General features: G+C 41.7%; 1 protein-coding gene across 1 annotated transcript in view; it reads right to left on the bottom strand.

Moving 5' to 3' along the window:
- Positions 1-272: 272 nt before the first annotated feature.
- LOC141008376 (monocarboxylate transporter 2-like) overlaps positions 273-25226 on the bottom strand; it is a 28773-nt gene continuing 3819 nt past the window's right edge. Inside the window, exons 2-5 of the mRNA XM_073480710.1 lie at positions 16065-16310; positions 6282-6425; positions 4062-4865; positions 273-3719 (exon numbers count right to left, since the gene is read on the bottom strand). Coding sequence (XP_073336811.1) covers positions 3439-3719; positions 4062-4865; positions 6282-6425; positions 16065-16281 — 1446 coding nt within the window. The 5' untranslated portion in view covers positions 16282-16310 and the 3' untranslated portion in view covers positions 273-3438. The remainder of the gene's footprint in view (positions 3720-4061; positions 4866-6281; positions 6426-16064; positions 16311-25226) is intronic.

Below are 25226 nucleotides of genomic sequence, written 5' to 3'. Positions count from 1 at the left end.
CTCCATGTGCAAGAAGAACCAGCTATTTTTAACGATTAAAGAGAACATGGAGGGTCGGTCACAAACTCTGCATGTATGGGAAACACTTAAAAACAAAGAAATTCCAATGGTATTCCCCTCGGGTCCATCAAACCATTACGAGGTTGTTCTATTTGTATACTTTAACATACAAATACAAAGAGAGTGTATTCATTCTAACAAAACCTCCACCAAAAAAACAAAACAAAAGGAAATGTTCTGACATCACTCATGAAAAATTAAACCTTGCTTGGTCATTTCAAAAACTAATGAATGAGAATGAATGTGTTCTCCTGTTTGAAAGAGACGCTTGGCTCTCTTTACCTTTTGGTCTGGGTGGTTTGAAACCAGCAGGGGGCAGTGTTATTTGGTAGAAAGTGATTGTACAACAGTCTGTCATTGAGTGTCATCATGCACAATGGACAGAGTCATGTATGAATTCAGCAAATGAAGGTAGTCCCTCTTTCTATTAATTGAGTGCAAGCAGGATAAGCTAACATTCAGAAGGTTACTCATTATCAAAAGTATAGACAGGGTACAGACACGGCAATACAAAAATACTGTCTAATATCGGCATGAAATGCTGGTGAGCTATATGCATGATGGGAGACTGAATCTGAAGAGCTAAGCTATCAATCAAACTCTTTATCCAAATGAAAAAAAGAACAAGACTGGCTCATCTCAAAATGGCCCAAAAGCGAGCTTAAAGAAGTCAAGTGTTGTGAAAAGAAGTGCGCACGTCTGTCAAAATGATTTTGTGTTCAATAAATGGCAGAGCAGATATTCTCAACAATGATCCACTGACACCCTCAGAGCTCATCCAGACCAACACAACAACGGCTGACTCTCCTCTGATTTCACAGTAAACCAGAAAAGGTTTCACAGTAACGCAGCGTTTGGTCGTAATGAGCCTCGGGTGGAGACGGTACATGATCGAGAGCCGCGGCTACACAGCTGGACATCCATTTTCATGATAATACACATTCAGCTATAGACAATAACATGATTCTGTGTTCGTGACTGCTTTGAAAAACGTGTTATTAAAATGCGTTTGGCTTTTGTTAGGACATCTGATCTGAGGTTTTGGTCAGCGTTTGAGACGAGAGGTGATCGACAGCACAGCAGGGTGACATTTACAAAAACACACACATGGAATGGATAGATTTTTGAACAACACTGACACTTAGAGCAACATTTAGACTGTTACATGATATGTTCATCCAGCACGTTAGTTTGCACACGATACGAACGTTAGCCTTGATAGCATTCAGTTATTATTAGTAGCTTTCCTTTAGATGTTTGAACAAACCGCTGTGACTGTTAGTGAATTAGTTGATGGAGAGACGGCACACAAAGACATTAGTTACTCTCGTAGCTTTAACACCTTGACACAGACATGTTAGCAGACAAATGGAGCAGATTCAACCGATTTCTCGAGTTAATCACAGCGAAAAAGTGGATCACATATAACACGAAGGTTTATCAGCTTCTTATAATACTATCAAGTATTCACTGTACGACTCCCCTGCAGTCATTACATTACATTTAAGGCAGTGTATCATAGAATGGACTCACACTGACCACAAGACATACATCCTGCTGTATGCCTGCATTGAAATATGAGATTATATTGCTCATGGGCTCCATGTGTAGAAAAAAAACCACTATTATGCAGATGGTTTTTGGTCATTAATACCCTTTTTAAGGCCCACAGAGGAAATTACATTCAACCATAATTAAATTCATTGAATTGCAGCAATTTTATAAAGATGTTGAGGGTGAAGTATGGCCATTTCTCTTTTTAGTGCAGCATATATGAGTGCAATACGGAACAAAAGACGACCTACAGGAAGCATTTTGACTTGAAAGTATTAAAGTGGGACATTTGTGCAGGTTTTACTGCACAACATTACAGTGCTCAGGCGGGCAGCATAATACACTCGGACCAGCGTCACCAGCTGCGAACACATCTGTTCGTTATTTATGGAGGTGGGGATTTTAGGGCACCCGGTTGCCATATTAAACACAGTGCAATTAGGATTTTGCGCTCTTGCTTGACACATATCACCAGATGGATCGAGCGTCTCCAGTGCACTGGGATTGCTAACGCTGCGTTCACACTGCGAGGAACACAATCAACAAGTCCTACAGAGAGCTGACTAACCGGGGAAAACCAGCCAAACTTTTCAGGCTTTTTAGGCTCAACAGATGCCACATTTCAGCTCCTCTTTCATTTCCCTTTTGATATGACTTCACTGGAATTAGCATAAAATGAGAGTGGTTGATTCCAGCCTTTCAAATCTGCCCTGTTCTCCACAACTTAGATGTGAGAGAATACAAGAAAAGACATCTTAAAAGGACGAAGCCTGGAGAATGGGTGCATTCATCGTCACGGGGAAAAAAATTGTTTCACTGTTAGGTTTCAGTGCTACAACACTTCTGATCTGACTGCACAGGTGGTACATTCAGAGCCCCTAACTGCCCACAATGTGCCAAAAATGAAACTCTGAGTTGCTCGTGGTGTGAACACACAGTTAGGAATCAGCGTTATTCAAAAAGTCCCCCAACTACAGACACTGGCTGTTGTTAGAATAAAACCAGTGACCTTACACTAACAGAAAGGTGTGTTTCTAACCACCAAGAAATTCTTTCATTGCTTCATTGTGTTACGAAGATGACAGCTTTCATTTTCAGTTTGCTGGTGCTGTTGGAAGAGTGACAACACGCCGACGCTGCATTCACATGATATCGGAAGACACAGTGGGAAAAACGGAATGATGCTCGTTGGTACAGTTTATTTATGGTTGAATTTAGCTTCAACACGTTAAAATATTCCAAACTGTGGCAGGTAATACTTTTATCTGAAGCGGTGCTGATTGTCTGACTAAATACACCTAATTTACTTATCAACATAGCATTTGCTGCTATGTTAGCATCTCGGTTGACAGAGTTTACGATACGTACTACAGTCCCACATCCTGATTGTGACTGCCACCAGGTATCTTGAAAATACTTCCCCCCTCCCCAGTTGCAGTCTTGTATTTACAGTAAATCCGATATGAGGTGAACGTGGCGAAAAACTAAAGAAAGTTAGTAGTACACTGTTTCCCATTTTCCATGACATTTTCTGACTTTTGAGCCTCTTCACATGCATACAGTATCTTACATTATTTTCTCTCTGGTTTATATCTCTGTTAGTCACATCTGATGCTCTTTGACATACAGACATGATTCCTCACAGCTTCCTACAACACAGTTGTTGCTTTGGCAGTTAGTTTCAGACGAGTGCAGAGGACCCAGAATAGAGCCTGGTGGAACACCGAGAGGCACCTCTTGGCTTGGAGCTCAGTTTGATCGTAGTGGAGGGTGTTGTGAGGTTGCCACGGAGGTGAAGGTGAGCTGTTGGCAGTGCAGACAGATCTAGATGTTGGTTTCCCGCTGCATTGGTTCCTCATCTTTGTGATTTTTGTCAACCAGCTCCTCCGATGCCTGGGCTTCCCCATCAGCCTCCTTCTTGTCCTGAACTGGGTCTGGATCTTCTGTCTCAGTAGGTTTGTACATCTCTGCATGCTTACGCTCACGCTCCAAGAGTCTGTAGTTGATGAAGTTCCCGATGAAGAGCCAAATACTTGCCAAGATTACAATTGCTCCACAGCAAAAATACATGTACTTGTAGTTGTTTGTGATGTCAACCAGTTTCCCTGCAAAAGAGCACAAGGTTTGTTTTTTTTTGATGAAAAGTATCTGCACAGTTCTAAATTTGCCAAGTCTAAATGAGATTCAGTTTACAGAAAACATGTTACATTTTACCAGTGCCGGGTAATAATGATGCGATTCTACCAAGATCTGCTATAACGCGATACCTGGTGGTCTCGCATCTCCAGGCGCCAGTAAAAACCACTGTACCTTTATAGAGTGGGTGACTTAATAATGTTGTGAGTTTCTAATAGCCAGAAGTGCAAAGATTTCTTGACAGTGCAGGCAGTTAAAACCATACATACATGTAAGAGAATGAAATTTGCTGTCAGAATGACAAATCGTACCTGCTAGAGGTGGCCCAAGGAGGACCGGGCAGCACTCCACAATGGTGGTGAGTCCCACAGCACTGGAGAACCTCTGAGGCCCGACCAGGTCCATCAGTGTTTCAAACAGTACTGAGCTGACCATGCCAAAGGCAAAGCCGAAGAATACTGCATACACCACCAGACCGCTGTAGCTGTCCACCAGTGGGCAGAGGATGTGGCACACCCCATTGTACAGCACAGCAAAGCTAAAGAAGTACTGGATTCTGGGCCTGACCCAGCGCGAGTTGGCCAGAAGCCCCATGGAGGGCCTGGCAAACATGTCGACAAAAGCCAGAATTGAGAGCAGGAAGGCAGCAGAGTACTCATCCACACCCATGTCCTTAGCGTAGGCTGCAAGGAAGACGATAGGCGCGAAGAAGCCCAGGAACATGATGACGTTTCCTGACAGGTAGATGAGGAAGCCACGATGCTTGAAGAGTGTCAGGTCCAGGTACTTGTTGACTATTTCCCAGGCAGTGCGCTTCTCTTTTGTTGTGGTGGCGATGACGGCTAACTCTTCGTCCTTCTTGAGCTTGCTGGGTGGTGGTCCCAGAGGTCTCATGAGGGAACCAGCCACACAGCAGTTCAAGAGCAGGCCGCCCAGGATCAGGAAACTGCCTCTCCAGCCAAAATGATTGAAGAGGTACTGATTGAGAGGAGCCAGGGTGCTGAGGAACACCGGACTGCCTGCCATCGCCAGCCCGTTAGCAATGGGACGCTTCTTCGCGAAGTATTTGCCTATCATCGTCAGCGCTGGCTGCAGGTTGAAGGCTAGTCCAAGTCCTATGAAAAAAGATTGACAGAGGTACATTAAGACTTGTAACGGTCATGCTATAACTGCTAGTGCTAGCGCCATGGCTCTAAGGAATGTTAAATACTTTGGTTTTTCACCAAACAGACCACACTCACATGGCAGCCATTTTCCTCTGACATCACTCTCAGGGTGGGAAGCTTGAATGTTGGGATAATGTTATGCTGCTGTGTTCCAGGTTGCAGGTCGTACAACCACGCCACATTTCACGGTAAAAAACAAATTTGATAAGCTGATAGCTAAAGTTAGCATTCAACCACTTCCTAGCTAACATAAGCATCAGTGCGTTTAACTTCCAGGCTTGAGAAAATGTGTCCTAGATGTGCGTTGATGTTTTAGATTCAATTACACCTTTCTTATCGTATCATGTAACACTATCAAACAGTAATGTTAGCTAGGAGGTGGTTGAATGCTAACGTTAGCTGTTGTCTAACAGAAGCTAAAGGTTATTGAATATGTTGTTTTACTTTGAAATGTGGCCCCATGTCCCTCCACATATTCACTATCCATCATCTGCTAATCAGGAAGCGGTGAAATGATAGCAGTTTGTAAGAATTTGTACATTTACACAACTTGCAACCTTGAACACAACTATACGACACTTGAGCTTCCCACCCCGAGTGTGACGCCAGAGGAAAATTGCAGCTATGTGAATATGGTCTATACCTGCAAAACTAATTATGTTCCCATCAGCCTTAGCTGTACCTAGTGTTCAAGGCTAATTAGCAAATGTTAGCATTAGCGCTAACACTACAAAACCAAGATGTTGAAAAAGAAGCATGGCTATCTCATATGAGTAAATCTGAGTGTATATTATCGATAATGTTACACATTTTCCAGTAACATTTCACTTCAAGTGAAATGCCATAAAAGCCATTTCCATTAGGCGATACTATTTATATTATTATAATTATTATTATTGTATTAAATGACCTCCTCTAACATAAAATCACAGAGAGCTTTCCACAGTATGGCCTATTAAAGAGCCTTGGTGCAGAACAAGACACACTTATTGGTTTGCTCGCTACATGTGGGTATTGATTATTAGATGGTCGATCCATGTCATTTCATGTGGATTTTAATGGGCCATGGATTGATAGTTATACTGTAGCTACAGCAATTCTCTGAAGAGATTTAATAACGGCAGATGAAGGAAGATATCAGCTCTCATGATGCAGCTAAATTATTTATTTGTATACATTTGTCAACCCTAGCGTATAGAGTTATGTTAAAACAGAGCACAAAAAAATTAAAGCACAAACCAAAATTGATTGAATAAACAAAGCAAATGCTCTTCCCACAACAGTTTTATTTTTAACCTGCTACTTAGAAGGAGAGGCTAATCTAATTAACTCTAAATGGACTTGAGTGGATTTAAATGGACTTACCACCGATAACCCCTATGCAGAGGTAAAGCTGCACCACACTGGTGCAGAAGGAAGCTAAGACCATACCAGTGGCACAGAGGCAGCCCCCCATCATGACGATGGGCCTGCAGCCATACGAGTTGACCAGTATGCTGCTGATGGGACCTGGAACAAAGAGAAAACATTACATAAACACACATGTTGGATGTTTACAGTAGCAAGGATCACTGAAAGTGAATGCATAATGATTTAATCTGGTTAGTGCTGCATGCTAGCAGGAGACCAACTTCTATTTATAGCAGCAACAGGGCTGTTTCAATTTTTAAAGACGGCCCCCATCACCTCATGTCAAATCAGTTTAGGAGAAGTAACTGACGGTGTGCAGAAGGGGCTCAATTTATATTCTATACAATGTTTTTAATACACAGTCTCTATGTTGGGAAAAGATGTATCAGGTAATATTTTATTCTCCTGCCTGTGCTTTCAGCAGCACAATGTACAGAGGAGAACAGCAACACATCGTATTCACAAGCCACTAAAAGCGAATGACAAAGCACTCTCCTTTTTCTGGCATTTGCTGAGTAGTTTTTATATTTAGCTGTGCCAGAGATGTTCCTGCCAATCTCTGCCACTGAGAGCCAGCAGCAAGTCTTAAATGTGGGTAATCAGACATAAATCCCCAGTTTTACCATGTTATTTGAATGACTTCATTAAAAAAATGAAAACAAAGGTCAACCTATAATAATATTAATACCCAATCTGTCCATAGTAAATGTCCATTAGGCCCTGCACAACAACTTCCTGGTTCAGCTTTGACGGACTGTATTTCCAGTAAGATAGCTGTGTGAGGCAAATGTGAAATGTAACTGATGAACAGCATGCTGTGAATTGTTTGGAGAACATTAGCTGTGTTCATTCAGTTTCACTTTCAATGACTGATAAATGCAGGGGGTCATTTATTACCTATTTAAAAAAGGTACACTACGAAGAATTGGCCACCTGCCAAATTCAGACTGAAAACAACATGGGGGGCAGCATATCACCAGCATATGGCTAACTGCTGCTAGCTGTAACTGATATTAGCTAATTAGCTCAGTTAGCCATGCAGCTAGTAGTCTGACTACTTGATAGTCGGGTTACATTTTTAAACATTTTCAGCTAAAATTCTTAGATATTGCACCTTTAATTATCAAATGTCTTAATCTTAACAATGAACCTGGTGTTTAAACCTGCATTCATTGATTTTTTTGGGCCACCTGGTGCACTAGGATAGGTCTATATCATCACTTAGTAAAGCTGTTAGGGCAAACATGTTTGCAAACGGTGACCAATCTAGAAATCCAGCAGCACAAAGCAGCACTGGCCAATATTGTCCAATATTCACTCTACTTGCAGAACCGGTTTGGTCTCCACCAGCTCCTGAGGGTAATATCTGGCTCTTTAGCAGCTAATGGTTACACTAGCTAGTTGCCAACTCTTTCACTGTGCTGTTTAATCACATACACTGGGGGTTGTCAGAGGTTTTTTTGCTTTTTAAAGTTTAAAAAACAAAGTTGGTGACAATAGGCAGAAAGATTCAAATGAAAAAGAAAGATAATATTATCCATTAGTGCAGCTTAAAAATGTTAGCGTGAAAATTCAGTTGAGCCCACATTAAATGGGCTCTGTGTTGTGTTGGAAGCTGGTTGTTAGTTTATGTCAGCAGACTCCATTTCTAAACTTACTGTACGTTAGCTACTGTTGCTCTGTATCAGCGTGCGGAGAGAGACACTGAGACCAGGCACCCGAGAAGGTGCATGAAGTCACATCCTGTGGACTGTCAAAGTTGAAAATTGAGTCCTTCACAAAGAAAATCCGCAGTCCAGCAGCATTAAATAACTTGAACAAAGTGTCCACAGGCTTGTATAGGCAACAGAGAGAGACAGGGATGGTCTCTTTTTTCATGTCACGTTACAATCCGCTCACACATGGCCAATAAAAAGTGATTAATACATGTAAATTGCTGCAAATTGTTACGTGGAGTCCCTTTAAAACCAAACCCAGACTACATAATAGACAGACAGAGCGTTTCCATTTAAATTACAATGATGAGGCAAGTTTCCCCTTTACAAATGTCTCGACACCTGTACTCTCAGTTGTCTCTGTGAATGTTCAGTCGTCTGTCAAGGCGTATTATAACGACAGCTTAAGAAAATCTGATGTATTACTGGGTTGAAAAAGGTTGTTTTTATCCTTGGGATGCTCACTTTGTTTTGAATTTTTTAATTATGTCTCGGGTCACTGAATTCTTAAGTATAATAAGTTTTGTATTATCCTGCTGCTGCATTACTTTGTGTTCCATTGTTTACTTTTTTTTCCACTTCAGGTGTATAAGAGCGTTTAATCTGTTTTATATATCTCGGTACAAAACATCCTATGAATAATGTGGCTGCTCAAAGCAGTTTTTAGGAATCTGTGCATCTCATAATTGACACCTTCCCCTACCCCTTTGCTGAATTTTAAGTACAGGAGGTGGGAATTGAATAGGGAGAGAGAGAAGTAATGAAAGATGTATTTTTTGAAATAAAGCTCTCATTACCAGCCAGAAGATGTATCATATTTCTGCCAGGCCCAGTGCAATTTAAAAAGCCACAACGGGCGAGGAGTCATCTGACTTAATTTGCTCTGCATGAATCTTTTTCCGACCTTGAGGAAAGTTCCCTTCATTTGCATCCAAAGCAGTGATCAGTATTCTCGGGGGCTCGGCCGAGATGAGGAAGCCCCTGAGCCTGCACATTACCTCCCTTGAAAAAGGCTTATCATCTCCTGGCCAGACGCGCCATGGACTTCATTACACAGTGGACAAAACCCCAAACTAAATATAACCACCTAGATCCCGAAAGGGAATGACACAAATAGAAATGTGTCTAACAGATTTTTTCCACGACCCTTTAATGTGAGCTGCAGCGAAGCGGCTGCTACAGTTCATGATGTGAGGATGCTGGCTATCCATCACACTTCAAATAGGATGAAGTCCACAGAAATGGAAGCAAACAACTTTTAAAAGCTGTTCGGCTGTGAGAGGACACAGACATGGTTCTCTTAAGTGACTGCGTCTGGCTGCCGACCCATTACATGGATATTTACAGGGACATAATGGAGGGAAACCAGCCTAAAGCCGGTTTATTTAGGTGATAAAACTTTACATATATTTTCAGGTTGACATGAGGCTCTGACGTGAAGTCTGAAGCTGTATGAGCGGCATCAAACTGGAAGATGTTAACATGGTGAAAGAAAGGTTACCAGTTCAATATCCCAGACTGACGAGATGAGTATGGGTTGGAAATGTTACCACTGAGCGAGGTCCTTTCCACCGGAGCGGATCAATGGCCAGAAGATGAGACTGAAGTTGTACTGAGCAGTTTTCAAGTGTGAATGTTTTCAACTACTGACACCAGAGCAATGATCTCAGCAAACATCCCCCCAAAGATAGTGGTTAACAGTCTCCGTCACAACGTCAGACAACTGCACCATGGCACACAGAAAGTATACTTCAATGTGAAATGTGTGTGTAAAAAAAAATGTAATTAAATTTAATCAAAGGCCCGATGTTATGCTAATTTTCAGGTGCTTTTATTTAGTTTTTTGGGGGGAATGTTACTGTGTTTTAATTTTCTAAAAACATTATTACTTTTTAAAATTATTTTATTGTTCTCATACCATTGCTGCAGCACCTCTATTCACCCTCTGTCTCAAAGCTCTGTTTTAGTGACTGTCTCTTTAAGGCCCACCTCCGAAAAAGCCCGGTCTGCTCTGATTGGTCAGCTCTCACAGGCCTGAGCAGGCACCATCCAGAGTGTTTTGGTATCAGCTCTGCTGGTGTTTTTGCAACCATTGCCATGCTGGGGGTGTGGCTGAGGGCGGAGACAGTTAGTTGTGACATCACAACCTCACAGAAGTCCTGACAGCTCATTTGAAGGCACAGTTTCTGAAGACGGGCTGTGTGCATTTCTGCTCGGATTGAACGTTTTAATCATTTTACAGTATTTACGTCCCACCTGGAAGTCCAATATTTACTCTCCTTAAAGCCTAATTTTGCTCTCATCCAACTCTTGACGGAAAGGTTTTCCACTTTGTTCACCAGCTAGTCAATAACTTTGTTTTTGGTGACGGACAGGTAGTGTACATTGAGTTTTTAAAGCTTTTTTCAATGAAAACTGCAGCCAAAAATGACACTAATGAAAGCAGTAAGAGTGAATCAATCATTATTTTGATACTATACTGAAAGAGCCCATATAAATAAGGGAAACTGCAGCTTTAAATGTTTTTCTGGCAACAATATGTCCGTTAGACTGGACGATTCAGAGAACTCAAAATGATTCTACTTGAGAAATGGTCCCTCAGTCCTCAATCAGTTTCACGTGCAGTTAAATCACGTTTAAAGAAACGTTCAGGGATTTTATGGTCGAGTAAAGACTAAAAATCTGTTGAGAGCCTTTATTAAAAGGTGCAATATGTACAAATTTTACATAAAACATTAAAAAATTAACAGAATGTGAAGAAACGACAGTTTTGACTTTATGTCAAAGACCTCTACATACTTTGCTACAGTGATATCTCCTGAAGTTAGCATGCTAACCAGCAACATGAATACGACAGGTGGCCAATTCTGACATATTGCACCTTTAAGTCGGACATAATGGCTGAAAGCACCGGCTGGTTTTTCATTGAGGTGCTAAATTAAAATGAATGACACCAGGAACTTTGTTGGATTATAAAAAGGAATTCCCTCAGCGCTTCCCTGAAACAACAGTTTCTAGGTTTGTTTTTTTGTTTCCTCATGATTAACTACTTAACCAGTTCGCTCTACTTCTTACTCGGCATCCTTCCATGAATCCGTCTATGACTGACAGTGAACGTAACACGGATGTTTCCACGCTGCCTCGCCCAAGGTCAAGTCTGTCTCTCTGTGTATCTGGATTAGCGACACTGATCCAACACAGACACACTGCTGCCTGCAGCTTAAACACGTCATCACAGAGCGACGCTGAGGGGATGAGAGAGGTGTCGCCTCACAGCTGTCTGATGTAATGCTATGAAGGATTGCACTGCAGTGCTGAAACATGCCCACACCTGTTTTTTTTTTTTTTTTTACAAAGGAGGGTTAATGAGTCTACAATAGTGATTTCCCACGAACAGTTTACAGCTATGAACCACACCTGCTTCTGCATAATTCAGATGACAGGGAACCTGCATTCCTCTCTGTCACAACAGTAAAAGTACATTATAATATAAAGTTAAGTAATATCAACAGTGTTCTTCTCTTTATCTCTATCTCTTGTAGGAAAGGTGTTTGCCAATTGATTTGCATGGTTGGCAGTGCAACTGACTATGCAAATCCTCAGAGAGGGTAGGGTTATAATCCTACCAACATGTCTTATTGGTGGGAGCTTGTCCAGGTTCGCAGGTAACACAGAGTTCCAGTAAGAAGTCAGGGACATCAGGCTGAGTGATGACTGAGCTCAGAGTCTGGGGGGATCAGTGAGTTCATATCTCATAGATCACTGCGGCGCTTTATGAAAACATTTCCACATATCTAGTTGACATAGTTAGTTGATAAAGGCTTATGGCTTTCTATGGTGCCTTAGTGGCAGGTGTGTCACATCATAACTGCGCAGCTGTGAGGTCTGGCTGCTGCTACTGATTCTATTCATTATTGAGTTATTTATAAAACATTTTTTGGATTAACTGATCATTTGGTCTATCACATTTCAACAAAGAAAACTGAAGTGTAAAGCATCCCAAAGTAGTCCAACCAGTCTGTTTGACAAAGACACGCAAGGTTGTACTTAGGTGCAACATTGCTTCAGGTTAAATGCCAACGTCAACCTGCAAATATGATCACAATGACAATATTAACGCGGTGGTTTTTCACGGGGATAATGTTTGTCATTGCTGTCATGTGTTAGCATGCTCACACAAAGCACAAATAAAGCTGAGGGGAATGCCATGAGTTTTACAAAGGGACAGCTTCTGTAGAGAATAAAATGGGAGGATGACTGAAATCAGTAGGATAGATCAAGATAATCCATACAACAGTTCAGAGATTTAAGTGGAGGGTAAAGTGGTGGACCGAGCGACCAACAGTGAACATGTAGTGATACTGTACGAGCCATTTGCCATGTACAATATTGACATTTCTACAAAACATGTCGCATCACATTCACATTACATGTTTATGATTAAAAGCCTATGCTAAATCATTAGCTAAATATTAATGGAGAGGGGGTGGGAGTAGATAAAGTCACACTTCTTCCCACTCCTTTTCGAACATGTACTTAGAATTGACTGTATTTTATGCAGTATTGTTTTGTTGGTTTGTTTATGGTGATCGGTATCAGTCGATACGGCTTCCAGCAATCGGTGATCGGCCCCAAAAATCCTGATCGGAGCACCCTCAGATAATACCAACATTTATTCTGGCGACTGGGTTGGACTTATTCTTGACTGGCAAAACATTAACTTTTGTATTGAAGTGAAAAACTTGCATCTCTGATTATTTTCATTTCATTCTTAAAATTAAAGCTCACACACCGATCTCACCTCTTCGGCCAACTTGCTTCTTATTTTAATTTGTTAAGTTTGACAGTTTGGAGTCACGAGCACTGAACAGTCGTGATAATACAACTGTTTAATATCTCTGAATGTCTGAGGCGTTTGCTCATTATCAGGTAGCTTCACAGTAATGACTGAGCTGTGCACACACACACACACACACACACACGGCGGTGGGAAATAAGAAAGGTGTTAAACATTCAAACAATGATTGCTTCTTCAACGTAAGAGGCAGAACAAGAGAGCAGATGTTTAATGAATAGCTGATGAATGCAATCAATATGAATGAACGAGTAACAAGAGCCGATCGCTTAGTAACCGCACATATTGACGACATCAGCACATGATAATGACATGCAGTCATTGTAAGGCTGAGGCAGCAGTGGGAGATCGGTGAAAACTGTGACAGCTGACACACACTTCATGGAAAATGCTGCTCTCTTAGTGAAGTCAGAGGTAAGATGAAATATTTGTTCTGTCTCCAAAACAGAATATTTTGATTCGCTCCTGTATTGCTCGTTGCCCGTTCTGATGTCATCATCATGATGGGCAAACTTTCTTGTTGGTCGACAAAATGATCCATTAATACTAAGAAAAACACACCTGTTTGTAGATGAAATAGTGGAAACAATAACACATAACAAACATTTTTGGAAAGGTTCCCTAATGTAGTTACCAAAATATGTACTGAGTGAGCCATTGTACAGTGAGATGAATATTAAAACCAGAGTCCTTTACAAAGAAATCAACAGTCCAGCAGCATTAAACAACTTAGACAAACGGTCCACATGCTTGTTTAGGCAACCGAGAGACACTGGGAAGGTCACTTTACAATTGCTCACATATGGCCAATAAAGAAGTGATAAAAAAAATGTAAATCGCTACAAACTGTTACGTAGTGCTCCTTTAAAGGTGGGGTAGGCGATTCTAGAGAAAGATATTTGATTGTCTAGTTCCCAGATCTTTGGGTCGGTGATGCTTTTGGTCTCAACAGTGTAAAGTTTAAGCTCAATAAATAGATAAGATTTGCAGCATGGAAACCTTCAAGGACACTGGACCAGCACCAGTTCATTTCTAATGAAAACCCTGTTGTACTTACGCAGGGAGGTATCTGTTTATACAGGTGATTCTGGAACGAGGCCCAATGTCTGTTAATGACCTTACACGTAGTCTTTGGCATTTATCTACTGACATTTCTTGCTACTTATCGGTCAAAACATATGCTGATACCAGTCTATCTTAAACTAGATAATAACGGCTTTAATAGAATGGATTTATTCACCAGTGTCTGCTGCTGTTTTTTATGTCCACGATACAACACCTAACTAAAATCCTTAAATATGAAGCAATATTATTTTTCACCTTCTGCGACATCATTGTATTAAAATCTTCAGTTATAATAAGTGAGTCTGATCTAAACCTTCACTAAATCTGTGTCTGTTCTTGTGGGAAGCTGCACTGTACGACACAGGAAATGAGCTTTCCAGGCCTGCTGTTGACCGGTGCAGATGGTGACAACAGCAGTAGATCGAGTGACAGGAGGATTACAGCGTGGACAGATGGCAGCCGTGGCACTGCCAAGCAGAAGGCTGCAGGGCCGGAGCCAAAGTCGAGAACTACAGCAGGTGATCGCAGCAATATGGTGGAGAAAAACGACCTGCTGGAAACATATTCTGACCCTTCAAACCCTTCATTCAACAAGCAGTGGAAGACCATGTGGAGCAATGTATCACTGTTTCAAGATTTGCCTTCCTATCTTAAATTAGTGTTTGAGCTCCTTGGTATTATTTTATTTATGCAAGTATGCAGCAGAACAAATCATTCAAAATCCCCATTTCAATTTATATGTGCTTATTTTCTTCTATTGGAAATTTATATATTTCTGAATTTGTTGCTTTGGCTTGTCATCATAACATGGTGCTTTTCTGGTTATCTGGAGGCTCAGCATGTGACACCGTGCCTGCATCCCGTGAGCTCAAATCCAGGTCATGATCTGATGACACAACCCCCTTCAGTCTCTATCCTGTTAATTCTTTCTGCATCTTTTACGCAGTAAAAACCCAAAACACGTGAATCCAATGAGAGCACCACAGGACCAAACTCTTGCATGAGTCTGAATCCAGTGTGCGTCATCATACTTTCTGGCCCTCTGAGTGTAACGTCTGCTGAGAAAACTACGCACCGCCTCCTTCAAACAAAGGTAATCCAACATGTGACAAAACGAAATCTGTAAGAGATTCCCCTGAAAGCAGGTTAATATGGTGAGTTGGAGGATCACAGTTATAATAGATGAACTGGATTAGAGCTCCTTTGTCCTACTGGGGTGATCAATTGTTATCATACATAATTGAAGCTGCGTTAGCCACCTTAACACTTTTGAATAAGCCGATTTCCTGTTTGCAGAGTAGACAAACAAGAACTGAAATAAAAGTATGTATCCTTTGTGTCTGTTTCGACTTGTTGTGCACTAAAGAAGACAGTTAAATTCATTTTCTACAATAACAGTGCCGTCTATGTTAGTGTTCTAAGGTTATTTGATCGCCGCAGTATCCGTATGGACGGGCACTACAATTTGATTACATCAACAGCCACAGAGCCTGGGAACCGATGTTTTGAGGCGATGCTTACAGACTCATCTTTGTTTTGTGTAGTTGAGATTTAAGGCTGAGGATGTGTTGAGGATACAGAAATAATTGGCTGCTGTGGGTTTTGGTTGTACGGTCATTAGCCGTCACCACGCTGGAGCCATGAAAGCAAGACAGCTTCCAGCCAGCTAGACACCTCTTATGTATAGTGATAAATGTCCTTATAAAGACAGATGACATGACAGCAAAGCCAAAACGTTTTGATTCCCCCTACATGCTAGGCTTGCTGGGCTTCAGTGAGAAGTTAGTGAACTCAGCTTGCTAGCTTCTACTTTCCGACTGAAACAGAAACTTAACAGCACAATGTGTCCTCCCAAATGTTTATCGTTATGAAGGGACAGACAATTTAAATCACTAATGGTTGATGGCTAACGCTGAGCGGGTATGATGTTCTCCAGTCGGTCTCCTCGCATCACCAGCTCTCAGATTTCAGTCAGCTGTTGCCATTTGGAAGACGTTTCTCAAATAGCAGCAGTATGATTATATAAAGTTTGTTTCACAGGAAGTTCAGCTGTGAGTGTGACTTTGAATCGAGTTGAAGGTAAAAAAACGACCGCCGACTCACCTGCAGCGTACATGACCGCCAGCATGATGGAGGAGATCCATGCGATCTGACTGTAGGAGGCATCGAAGATGACCTGGATGTCCTTGAAGAAGACGGTGATGGCCTTGGGGAAAGCGTACGAGAAGCCGATGGAGATGAAAGATGCGAGCACCACAGCCCACCCCCAACCGCCGTCTGGTGGGGGCACGGCGAGGGGACTTGTGGCTGGGGGCGCCATCACTGGCCCACCTCAACGCTGACTGTTCACTGCAACCACAGAGGAGAAGACAGAGAGGAAATTAAAATTCAGCAAGCAAAACTTAACACCAGCATTCTGTCGCGTATTTCACTTCATTTTGTCCTGCGATTGATTATCGATTAGTCCGATTCAGTCAGGCTTTTACCTCTTCTCTCTAAAGTCCTCCGGGATAGAAAATAAATTAAGCTGAACCTGAGCAGTTGTTTATAGGAAAAAGTCGCAGATCATAACTGACAATATATACATGAATCAGACCACCAGCTGCAGCTCATATTGACAGTATACAGACGGCTGTGGGATTATAATGGAGGTCAAAAGCTTTGTCCTCTCTGTCATTTATGTGAACAACTGCCAGCAGTCATGTGACACGTGAAGGGAGAAGGACATACCAGAGGTCCATATCCTGGAGAAGTCATGCCAACACACACACACACACACACACACTATCAATCATGCAGAGGAAATGTACTCACTCTACCTGAGCGACCAGGCCGCCCCGCCCAGTGTTCACCTTGAGCCCGCCCCCCCCCCCTGCTCTCACATGGTAATGGAAACAGGGCGACGGCTGTCAGCTGAGAGGAGCGTAGTAGTAAAACCAGGTGCTTCTGTTTACAATGTAAACACACCCTAATTACAAACACAAGGGCTATGACTGTCCACAGTCACACTTCACCCTGTTGAATTTCTTTTCATGAGCTGGAGAAACACACACAAACGCACTCACAGACACATAATAGTGCACAGTAACCTCGTGTAGCTTCACCTTTTCTAATCAGCCGGGACTAATTTGCAGCTATATAATTAGCTGCACACTGAGATGAGGGGCAGCCGGTTTGGTCTCACAGACACGAGCAGCCAGTGGAAGATTGAAACGTGTTCCCTCATGTTTGCGCAGCAGCATTTATTTGAGATTAAAAAAGGCTGGACGCGGTTCAACAAATAAGGCTGTGAAATAACCGCCACAGGTGATTGCGACAACAAGCAAAACAGAGACGAGTTAAAGGGGCACGCCACTGATTTTACACACCAAGGGCAGGTTACTTCACATGGTTGTAGTACTCACTCTGTTAAACCATAAACACAGAAGAGTGGAATATCATCAGTGACGCAGCCTGATGTCAGCAAGGTCAAACTATGGATGGAAAAGCCAGACAAAAGCTTCAGTATTTGGGGATGTGTGCATGAGACTCGATGATCGACTATCTTTCTCCAGAATCACTTTAAAGTGACATAGTGTTGCTCCCTAAAATCACTTTTAGAGTTTAAGTAGGTTGTTTTCCATTTGGAACAATATACATCAGAATTCTTTATCAATGATGCAGCTAAATGTGAAGAGCTTTTCTTCTCTTTGGGGCTCCCATCACAGCATCCCAGTGCTACTGAACAACAACAACAGCCAAAGTGGATGCAATGTCTGTATACAGATGAATTAAGGATGATGTAAAAAGCAAGTCTAGGCTCACACTTGATTTGCTGTTTTGTGTATTAAATGTCACGGCTTGTTTCATTCGACCACGTTCCAACACCCAAAGATATAAAAGGAGAAGTTCATCCAGAAATGAAAATTCAGTCATTATCTACTCACCCCCATGCTAGTGGAAAGTCGGGGGAAGTGTTGTAGTCCATGAAACATTTCTGGAGCATTACAGCAAAACAGCTTTGCAGCACTCTTCTAATGCAATCCAAGTCCCTGAGAGCCCCAAATTGATTAGAAAAGACATTATTTACACACTTCGACATGCAGTCAAGCTTGTGTGCCCATTTCAGACAGGGTGCGTGCTAACACTTTTAGCATAGCAGCTACAATGAAGATTTCTGCTTAAAAAAGGGTGTAAATAATGTCTTTTCAAATCGAGTTGGGACATCGGGGCTTCTGGAGACTTGGATGACAGCGGACGAGCTGTATGGAGCCATTTTGGGGGGTCTCTTGGGTTATTTTTTTAAGTTAAAAGACAAGTCCCCATCTACTTCAGTTGTTTAGTAAAATGCTGCAACGCTGTTTTGCTTTGAAGCCCCAGAAATGTTCTGTGGACTACGAAACTTCAACCGACAGTCCACTGGCGTAGGGGTGAGTAGAAAATGACTGAATTTTTTTCTGGGTGAACTTATCCTTTAAGCTTACCATCATACCTGACACAGAAGCTGAAACAAACACATGTTCTGCATTTCAATGACTAAAACTATTTAAATTTGTTGATTAATTTCATGTTGATCAACTTATTCATTAATCAGTTATTTGTTGCAGCTGCACTTTTTACCGCATTTCAATATGGACCAGCTGTTACATACCACTTGAACACGTGAAATGAGATTTCCAATTACTTAGCACGAGTGTAAATCATGAGCCCCGCTGCATTCGAAAATAAGCACAAGACAAGTGTTTCAGTGGAAAAAGACACACACACACACACACACACACACAATACAAACTGAATGGTCAACAGAGCAATAGGTTATTGTTGTTTATAGTCATCAATCATTCAAAAAGAGCCTGAAGCAAAGATAGTTGCTGGTACAAGTCACCAGACCTCTGTCAGGGTAACAGAAGATTACATCTTCCCCCTGGCTGGTCAAGCCAAACTATTTTCTCAGCACTATGACCTGCAGGCAAACATACCTCAGCCTCCTGCCATTCATCTGTCCCACCAAAGCAACAAGCAACACCCCTCCTCCAACCTCTCCCAAGACAATTTACTACTTAAAGAAACTGCAACTTTGGGTTACACCTTTGAGGTATTCCTCTAATGCCAACGCCCTTATTGTCAGTTAATGGCTGTTCCATCAGTGTGTGAATGGCTTCGCTTTGGAAGTGCTGTATCTCAGGTTGAATTTTCTGAAAGCATAACTGAGGTCCTTTGAAGCTTTGGTGCTTCTGTTGCTGACAAGTAACAACCAGCACTGGGTAATGTGTGTGCAAGATTACATTTTACAGCAGCAAGCCTAATTCAAGAACATCAAATCCTTAAAAGGGACACTTCAGTCTTAAGAATGTCTGTCAATGACACGTGACAATCACCTTCCAACATCAATAAATAATGTCACTCTCCTTCCTTGTTGCCACTCTCGCCAGATCAGGTTGCACTGTTGTAGAAACACACACTGAGTTCTACACTACGATTTAGCAGGAAGTCATTAGTGAGATGACTCACCGCTGTGCCATTAAAAGCATTTGCCATGTTTTTAAAAACGTATATAAATCTAGAGAGTTTCATCACGTCGAAGAAATACAGATATGAAGGAGAAGCTGTCGGCCTGTACGGAGGCCAACAGCTCACTTGTTGGGTTTGAACGAATAATTCAGTGTTATTTTCTCATCCACCTTCTTCATTGATGATTCTGAAGACTTCTTTATTATTGATTATGACATTTTTACAAACATTATGTATGTATTACAGAGATTTTGCTGAGGCTGGTTTTGAATACTAACAAAACACCTCTAACTTAGCTGCTAAAACCGGCCTGCTGAATGGAAATATATAATCCTCTATGTATATCCCTTGTATTGCCCCTTTAATCAAAGTTAGAGATTATGCCTTTTTTTCCCAGAGTTCTATACAGTGGTCTAATCCATGCTAATCAGATTACAGGCTGCCCGCAGCAGCACTCAATGTAGATACTGGTTTTGATTGATTGAACGTGCGGACGATGCACGAGCGAGCCGCAGAACTCGTAAGCAGCTTAAGATGATGGGTTCGAATATGAAGCTCCAAACTGATTGACCAAAAGGGAGCAGCTGAGGAGAGGAAGAAGGCAAACTTTCAGACAAGCTCGACGAATTTGGTTTATGATCGACCGTTTAAGTACATAAGAAGTCCAACAAAGCAAAGTCACTTCTGAGTCACTGCAATGTCAACACTCCGTCTTTGCTTTGGAAGCCCAGATCCTCATCATTCGCCGTCTCCGTCGCGTCCTTCACCTGACAACACTGACTAAAACAGCACCGGACAAAGGAGTGACAGGCAAGCAGCGTTCACAGCCGGCCTGTTCTTAACTGCATACTAAAACACAAGTGAGGACCAAGTCAATTGAACCCACCAAAGTGTCTGCGGTCTGATTTGTTGGGAGCCACACCCACAGGAAATAGCTTATATATAATTTTGGGTGGACTATGTTCCAAATCTGTGTGGTAATAGTACAATTTTATTGCTCCCTTAAGGAATTCTTCTTCTCCGCTTAAACATTGAAGGTCAGCAGCTACAAGCAAGCATGCCTTTATTCCTCTCAACAACCCTCAGCCCTGGTGGATGTTTGGCGTGTCACTTCGGGGCCAGATCATCGTTTTCATCATAAAATACCACGATTTATTTTCTCATCTTACACAGTGTATACACACAGCCCACAAAGCCACACGTTATCATCGATGTCTACACATGCTGCGTTCAGTAACAGTAAAGAGGTACACACCATTACTGCAGTAACAGATGTGAAATGGAAGAAAATTATTTTAAAGCATAAAACTACACTTAGTGCAGTAAAGATACGTATGCTGGACATCAAAAATGTATATATATATCAATCAAAACATGCATGTTCACGATAAAAATAGCCTAACAAGATGAATATAATAATGCAAAGTTGGTTGGACATAGAAGTAGGCAAAAATATATGTACAAATCTCGGCTATCAAGAAGCTGATGAAGACAAAATATAGCATGAGACGATCATATGATGGAGAATTAAAATATATAGAAAAAATACACTTTGGAAGATGGCTTTGACTGAAATAATCATTACTAAGATGATCTCATCACAGAACAGACCATCTCTGAACATCACATTAAGAATAAGGTCATCATTTAGACCCCTGAGAAACAAGGTTTAATGTTTCAATTAATCCTTGATCTTCTCCTGCGCACCTGCCGATCCACAGGTGTGCAAAAGTTTAACTATGTGATGCCAATTTTATGAAATCCGGTTTAACAAAAGACCCCGTTACACATACACGTGGTGAGCCTGTCTCTGGACATAACCTGGTGTTTTTCCTGCACGCCTCGAGACAGCCAATCACCAGCACTATTAGATCTTGGCACGACCAGCATGCTGCATACTCATTGGTTTACTGACGCTGATGAGATTATCTCTTAAAAAGGTATTGAAATTTGGTATCGTATGACAAGACATTTTTTGATACTTGATAGTGTTATTACCTATACCTATTGTATAGAGTTTATGGCCATGCTAGCTGCTCTGTGAGGCTGTAGGAATAGCTGTGCTTTGAGCTAAATGCTAATGTAAGCATTCAAACATGCTCACAATGACAATGCTAACATGCAAATGTTGAGCAGGTATAATGTAAACCATTCACAGTATCTTATTTTAGTGTGTTAGCATGCTAACATTTGCCAATTAGCATTCGACACTAAGTAAAGCTGAATGTTTATACAAGTGGTGGACTGGCAAACAGGTATTTTGATCCCTAGAACCACATTTGCTAGCATGGCTGAAAAGAAAATACATTGATTAATCTGATTAACTGATTGCTCAAGTGCCAAAAGCAAAGACTACAATTCATTCACAAGGAACAAAAGAACACAAAGACATTTCCTAAATATCCACAATGAACAGCAGAAGACCTCCCATTTTAGGAGCAGGTGGTAAAAAGATCCATGTGAACCATGGAGACACACACACAAAAAAAAACAACCATTGTCCTTGTGTTTTGCTGGGCCGAGTGCATAGTCTGTTTTGGTCCAGCGTCCCCTGCATGTACTTGAGTTGACCGGTCGCCTTCACCTTGGTGAACCTTCTCACACAACAGCATGGAGAAGGCGGGAGTCCAGGAACCAAAATAGTGTTTCCATAATCGAATCATCCAACTGCCAAAGGCTCATCAGACTGGGTTACATAGTTCTGGACTGCAAGACTGGACTGTGTTTGTCCGTGTGTGTGTGTGTGTGTGTGTGTGTGTGTGTGTGTGTGTGTGTGTGTGTGTGTGTGTGTGTGTGTGTGTGTGTGTGTGTGTGTGTGAGAGAGAGAGAGAGAGAGAGAGAGAGAGAGAGAGAGAGAGAGAGAGAGAGAGAGAGAGAGAGAGAGAGAGAGAGAGAGAGAGAGAGAGAGAGTGTGTCCCCTCCAAGGACTTTACTTAGCACTCTGGCAGAAAGCCTAAGAGGCTGCTTTCTTTGTATCATGGACAGACACAGGCTCTCAGGTTTAATTCACAACATGGGCCAAGCTGAGTGTTGTATTTCAGAAGAGTTTCAGTACAGGAGGCATAGATGGGCGTCGCTATTAATACGAGAGGCTGGGGACAACCACAACTCACTTACGTAGAGCTGATAAGCGGCTGGTAGGTTTCTTAAACTTGCTGCAGCCTGTCAAGAAAACAAGCTCCAAACCTTACAGGTTTAATCTCATCATATTGACGCTCAGCTAAAGTCTATGTGTGGGAAACACTGTGGTTAACATGTTGGCAAACTGTTGCCCACTGACGCATTAAGCAGACAGGAAGCAACACTAGCGTACATTTCCTGTTGGTTCTGTTCTCCAACCACCAACTCAACTATTCAGTTGCCAATGCTACACTATGCTCACAAGCTAGTGGCTAACATGTTCCATTTGCTTGCTCAGATAGTGCAGAGTTGGTGTAAACAAGTGTTTGTTTGTTTTTTGTTGAAAATAGCTACGTGCATAGAAATGATGCTAACGAGAGCCGTGAGACTGAACCAAAACAGTGAAGCTGTAGGCCGCAAAAACAAAACAATACGCTGAAAGATGCTAGAACGCTCCATAGAGCTGACAGGAAGTGCAGATTCCTACAGTCGACTCTGTTCACATTAAACATAGTCATTTGATCCACTGTCAATATAAAACTTGTGCAGCTTTAAGCCTTAATATCTCTTTAACTGAAGCAATAATTCTCAAATTCCACTTGAATTTGTACAATAAATGTGTATCTTTATATGATGTTAATTATAAAATCCTGGTGTGGGAAGATAATTGAAATTAGAAGAGAAATTGGGACCTTTCAGAATTCAATACACTTTTTAGAGCCAGCCTTGAGTGGCTATTAAAGTAGGAAGAAAAGACCGCAAAGGTGCCATTCAGAGGAAGAAAAATACTTCATTCTACTTTCACTGATAGGCCAGCGTCAGGGGGTGATCGTGAATAATCGTCTCTTAATGTGGGCTTTTGTGAGCCCTGTAGGACTCAAACTGCAGTGAAGGACAACAGAAGGTGAGCTGATTGACAGGTGCTGGCGTGTGAACACGACCACATCATTCCCGCAGTATTTACTCTACATACGATATATGACATCTATCTCTGAAAATACAGGATCTGCTTCTGAAGCATAATATTTGTTGAGTATTCAATCACTCCAGTTCAGATAAACAGGTGCTGTCAGAATATAAGAAACTTGACCTTTAACGGTCAGCGGCTCCCAGCATGACCCTCACCACACCTGCCCCCACCCCAGCCGAGCCTCATGGGACTTACAGTTATGGCAACGCGAGATTAGCTCCGAGGTAACCTTCGAGCAACACTACCCACTTTGTTTTAGTCTTAGTTTATCATTAACCCAATCAGCAGCTCTCTAAATGTTGACTGAATCACACATTTCGTTCCTTTTATCAAAGTGACATCTAATCTCACCACACGATCCAGTAAACACACTTGCCCTTGGTGTCGCGCCCCAGCAAACGGGAGAAATGCCAGAGAAACAAAGCTGCTTTCTGATCAAAAAGGCCACCAGGCAGGGGGTCTTCCCATAAAATACACTCCGACTATAATACCCTTTCTACTCAATTGTCAGCCTCTGCACTTTCAGGCCCCTGAGCTAGTTCCTAGAGAAGAAACCTTGATTAGAAAACTTTCAAGTTGTCCTATAAATTTCCATCAACACACCTCTGACCGCTAAAGCAGGATGGAAAACCTCTACGGCGCAGAGTAATTCTCCCCACCTGCAAAGCTGAAGACTCAATGTGATGATTGATTCTGTTTTGGGTTTGAGTCACTGTCAGAAAACAAAAACACATTATACTCCTAAGTACTTGTGAAAAAAACCACTGCAGTGTAAAAAGGATCAGTCAGTCATCACCTTGACCAAAATCTACACCGCTGTGGACCCAACAGCACGCTGGGAAGTCTTTCCATTTCACTTTGCCATGTGGTCTGCCAACACCCACAGTCAGCATCCAATCCGAAGCTCCCCCCCGCTCCACTCCTCTGAACGCGTCAAAAAGGTCAGAGCAGAGGCACTGATCCCTGTTACATCTTTGTTTCAACATGTTGAGCCTTCAGATTTCATGACTTGCGTAGATATTTGCATATAAAGGAAGTTAAATATCACATGCCTTGCATTTCACAGATGTTGGAGATTAAACTGAACTGGTTAATGCCACAAAAAGGAACTCAGATCCAGCTGCAGCCAGGTTATAAAGTCAGTATATGCAGTGTGATATGAGTGACACTGATGCTGTCATTTCTAAAATTAAAGTTTAGAAGTGCTGTATTTTTAGTTTCTGCCGTGGCAGACACATCAAACATGAATCTAATGAAGAGGCTTCTTAGATTTACCCACAGTTTGATTGACAGGTGATCTCTGGGAGGTAAAGTCCTTAATTAAAGCCCTGTCAATTTCCAATTAGCAACTTCTCACTGCTTTTAAAGTGGGATTTAATTAGCAGATTTTCCTGAAAAACCTGGACTTTTAATTATACATCTAGAATATTTATTTATTTTTTTACCTCCTTTGTGCGATAAATACACAAAAATACTAAGTGGGACATTTTACAGCTAAAAAATAAACTTTTTATTGATGACATCATTTCTAAGTTACCTCAAAACTAGTTTGGCATTTCTGTACTGAAGTTTCTGATCAGCCGACATATACCGATATATTGCCAGTTAGCTAATGTCCACCAATATACGTTAGCTCTACTTTAAATATGATCTCAAATCCCCCAAAATGCTTAAATTAAACGTCC

This window comes from Pagrus major, chromosome 14 (genome assembly GCF_040436345.1).
Source record: "Pagrus major chromosome 14, Pma_NU_1.0".
NCBI classification, from domain to species: Eukaryota; Metazoa; Chordata; class Actinopteri; order Spariformes; family Sparidae; genus Pagrus; species Pagrus major.
This window is presented reverse-complemented; position numbering and strand designations above follow the sequence as displayed.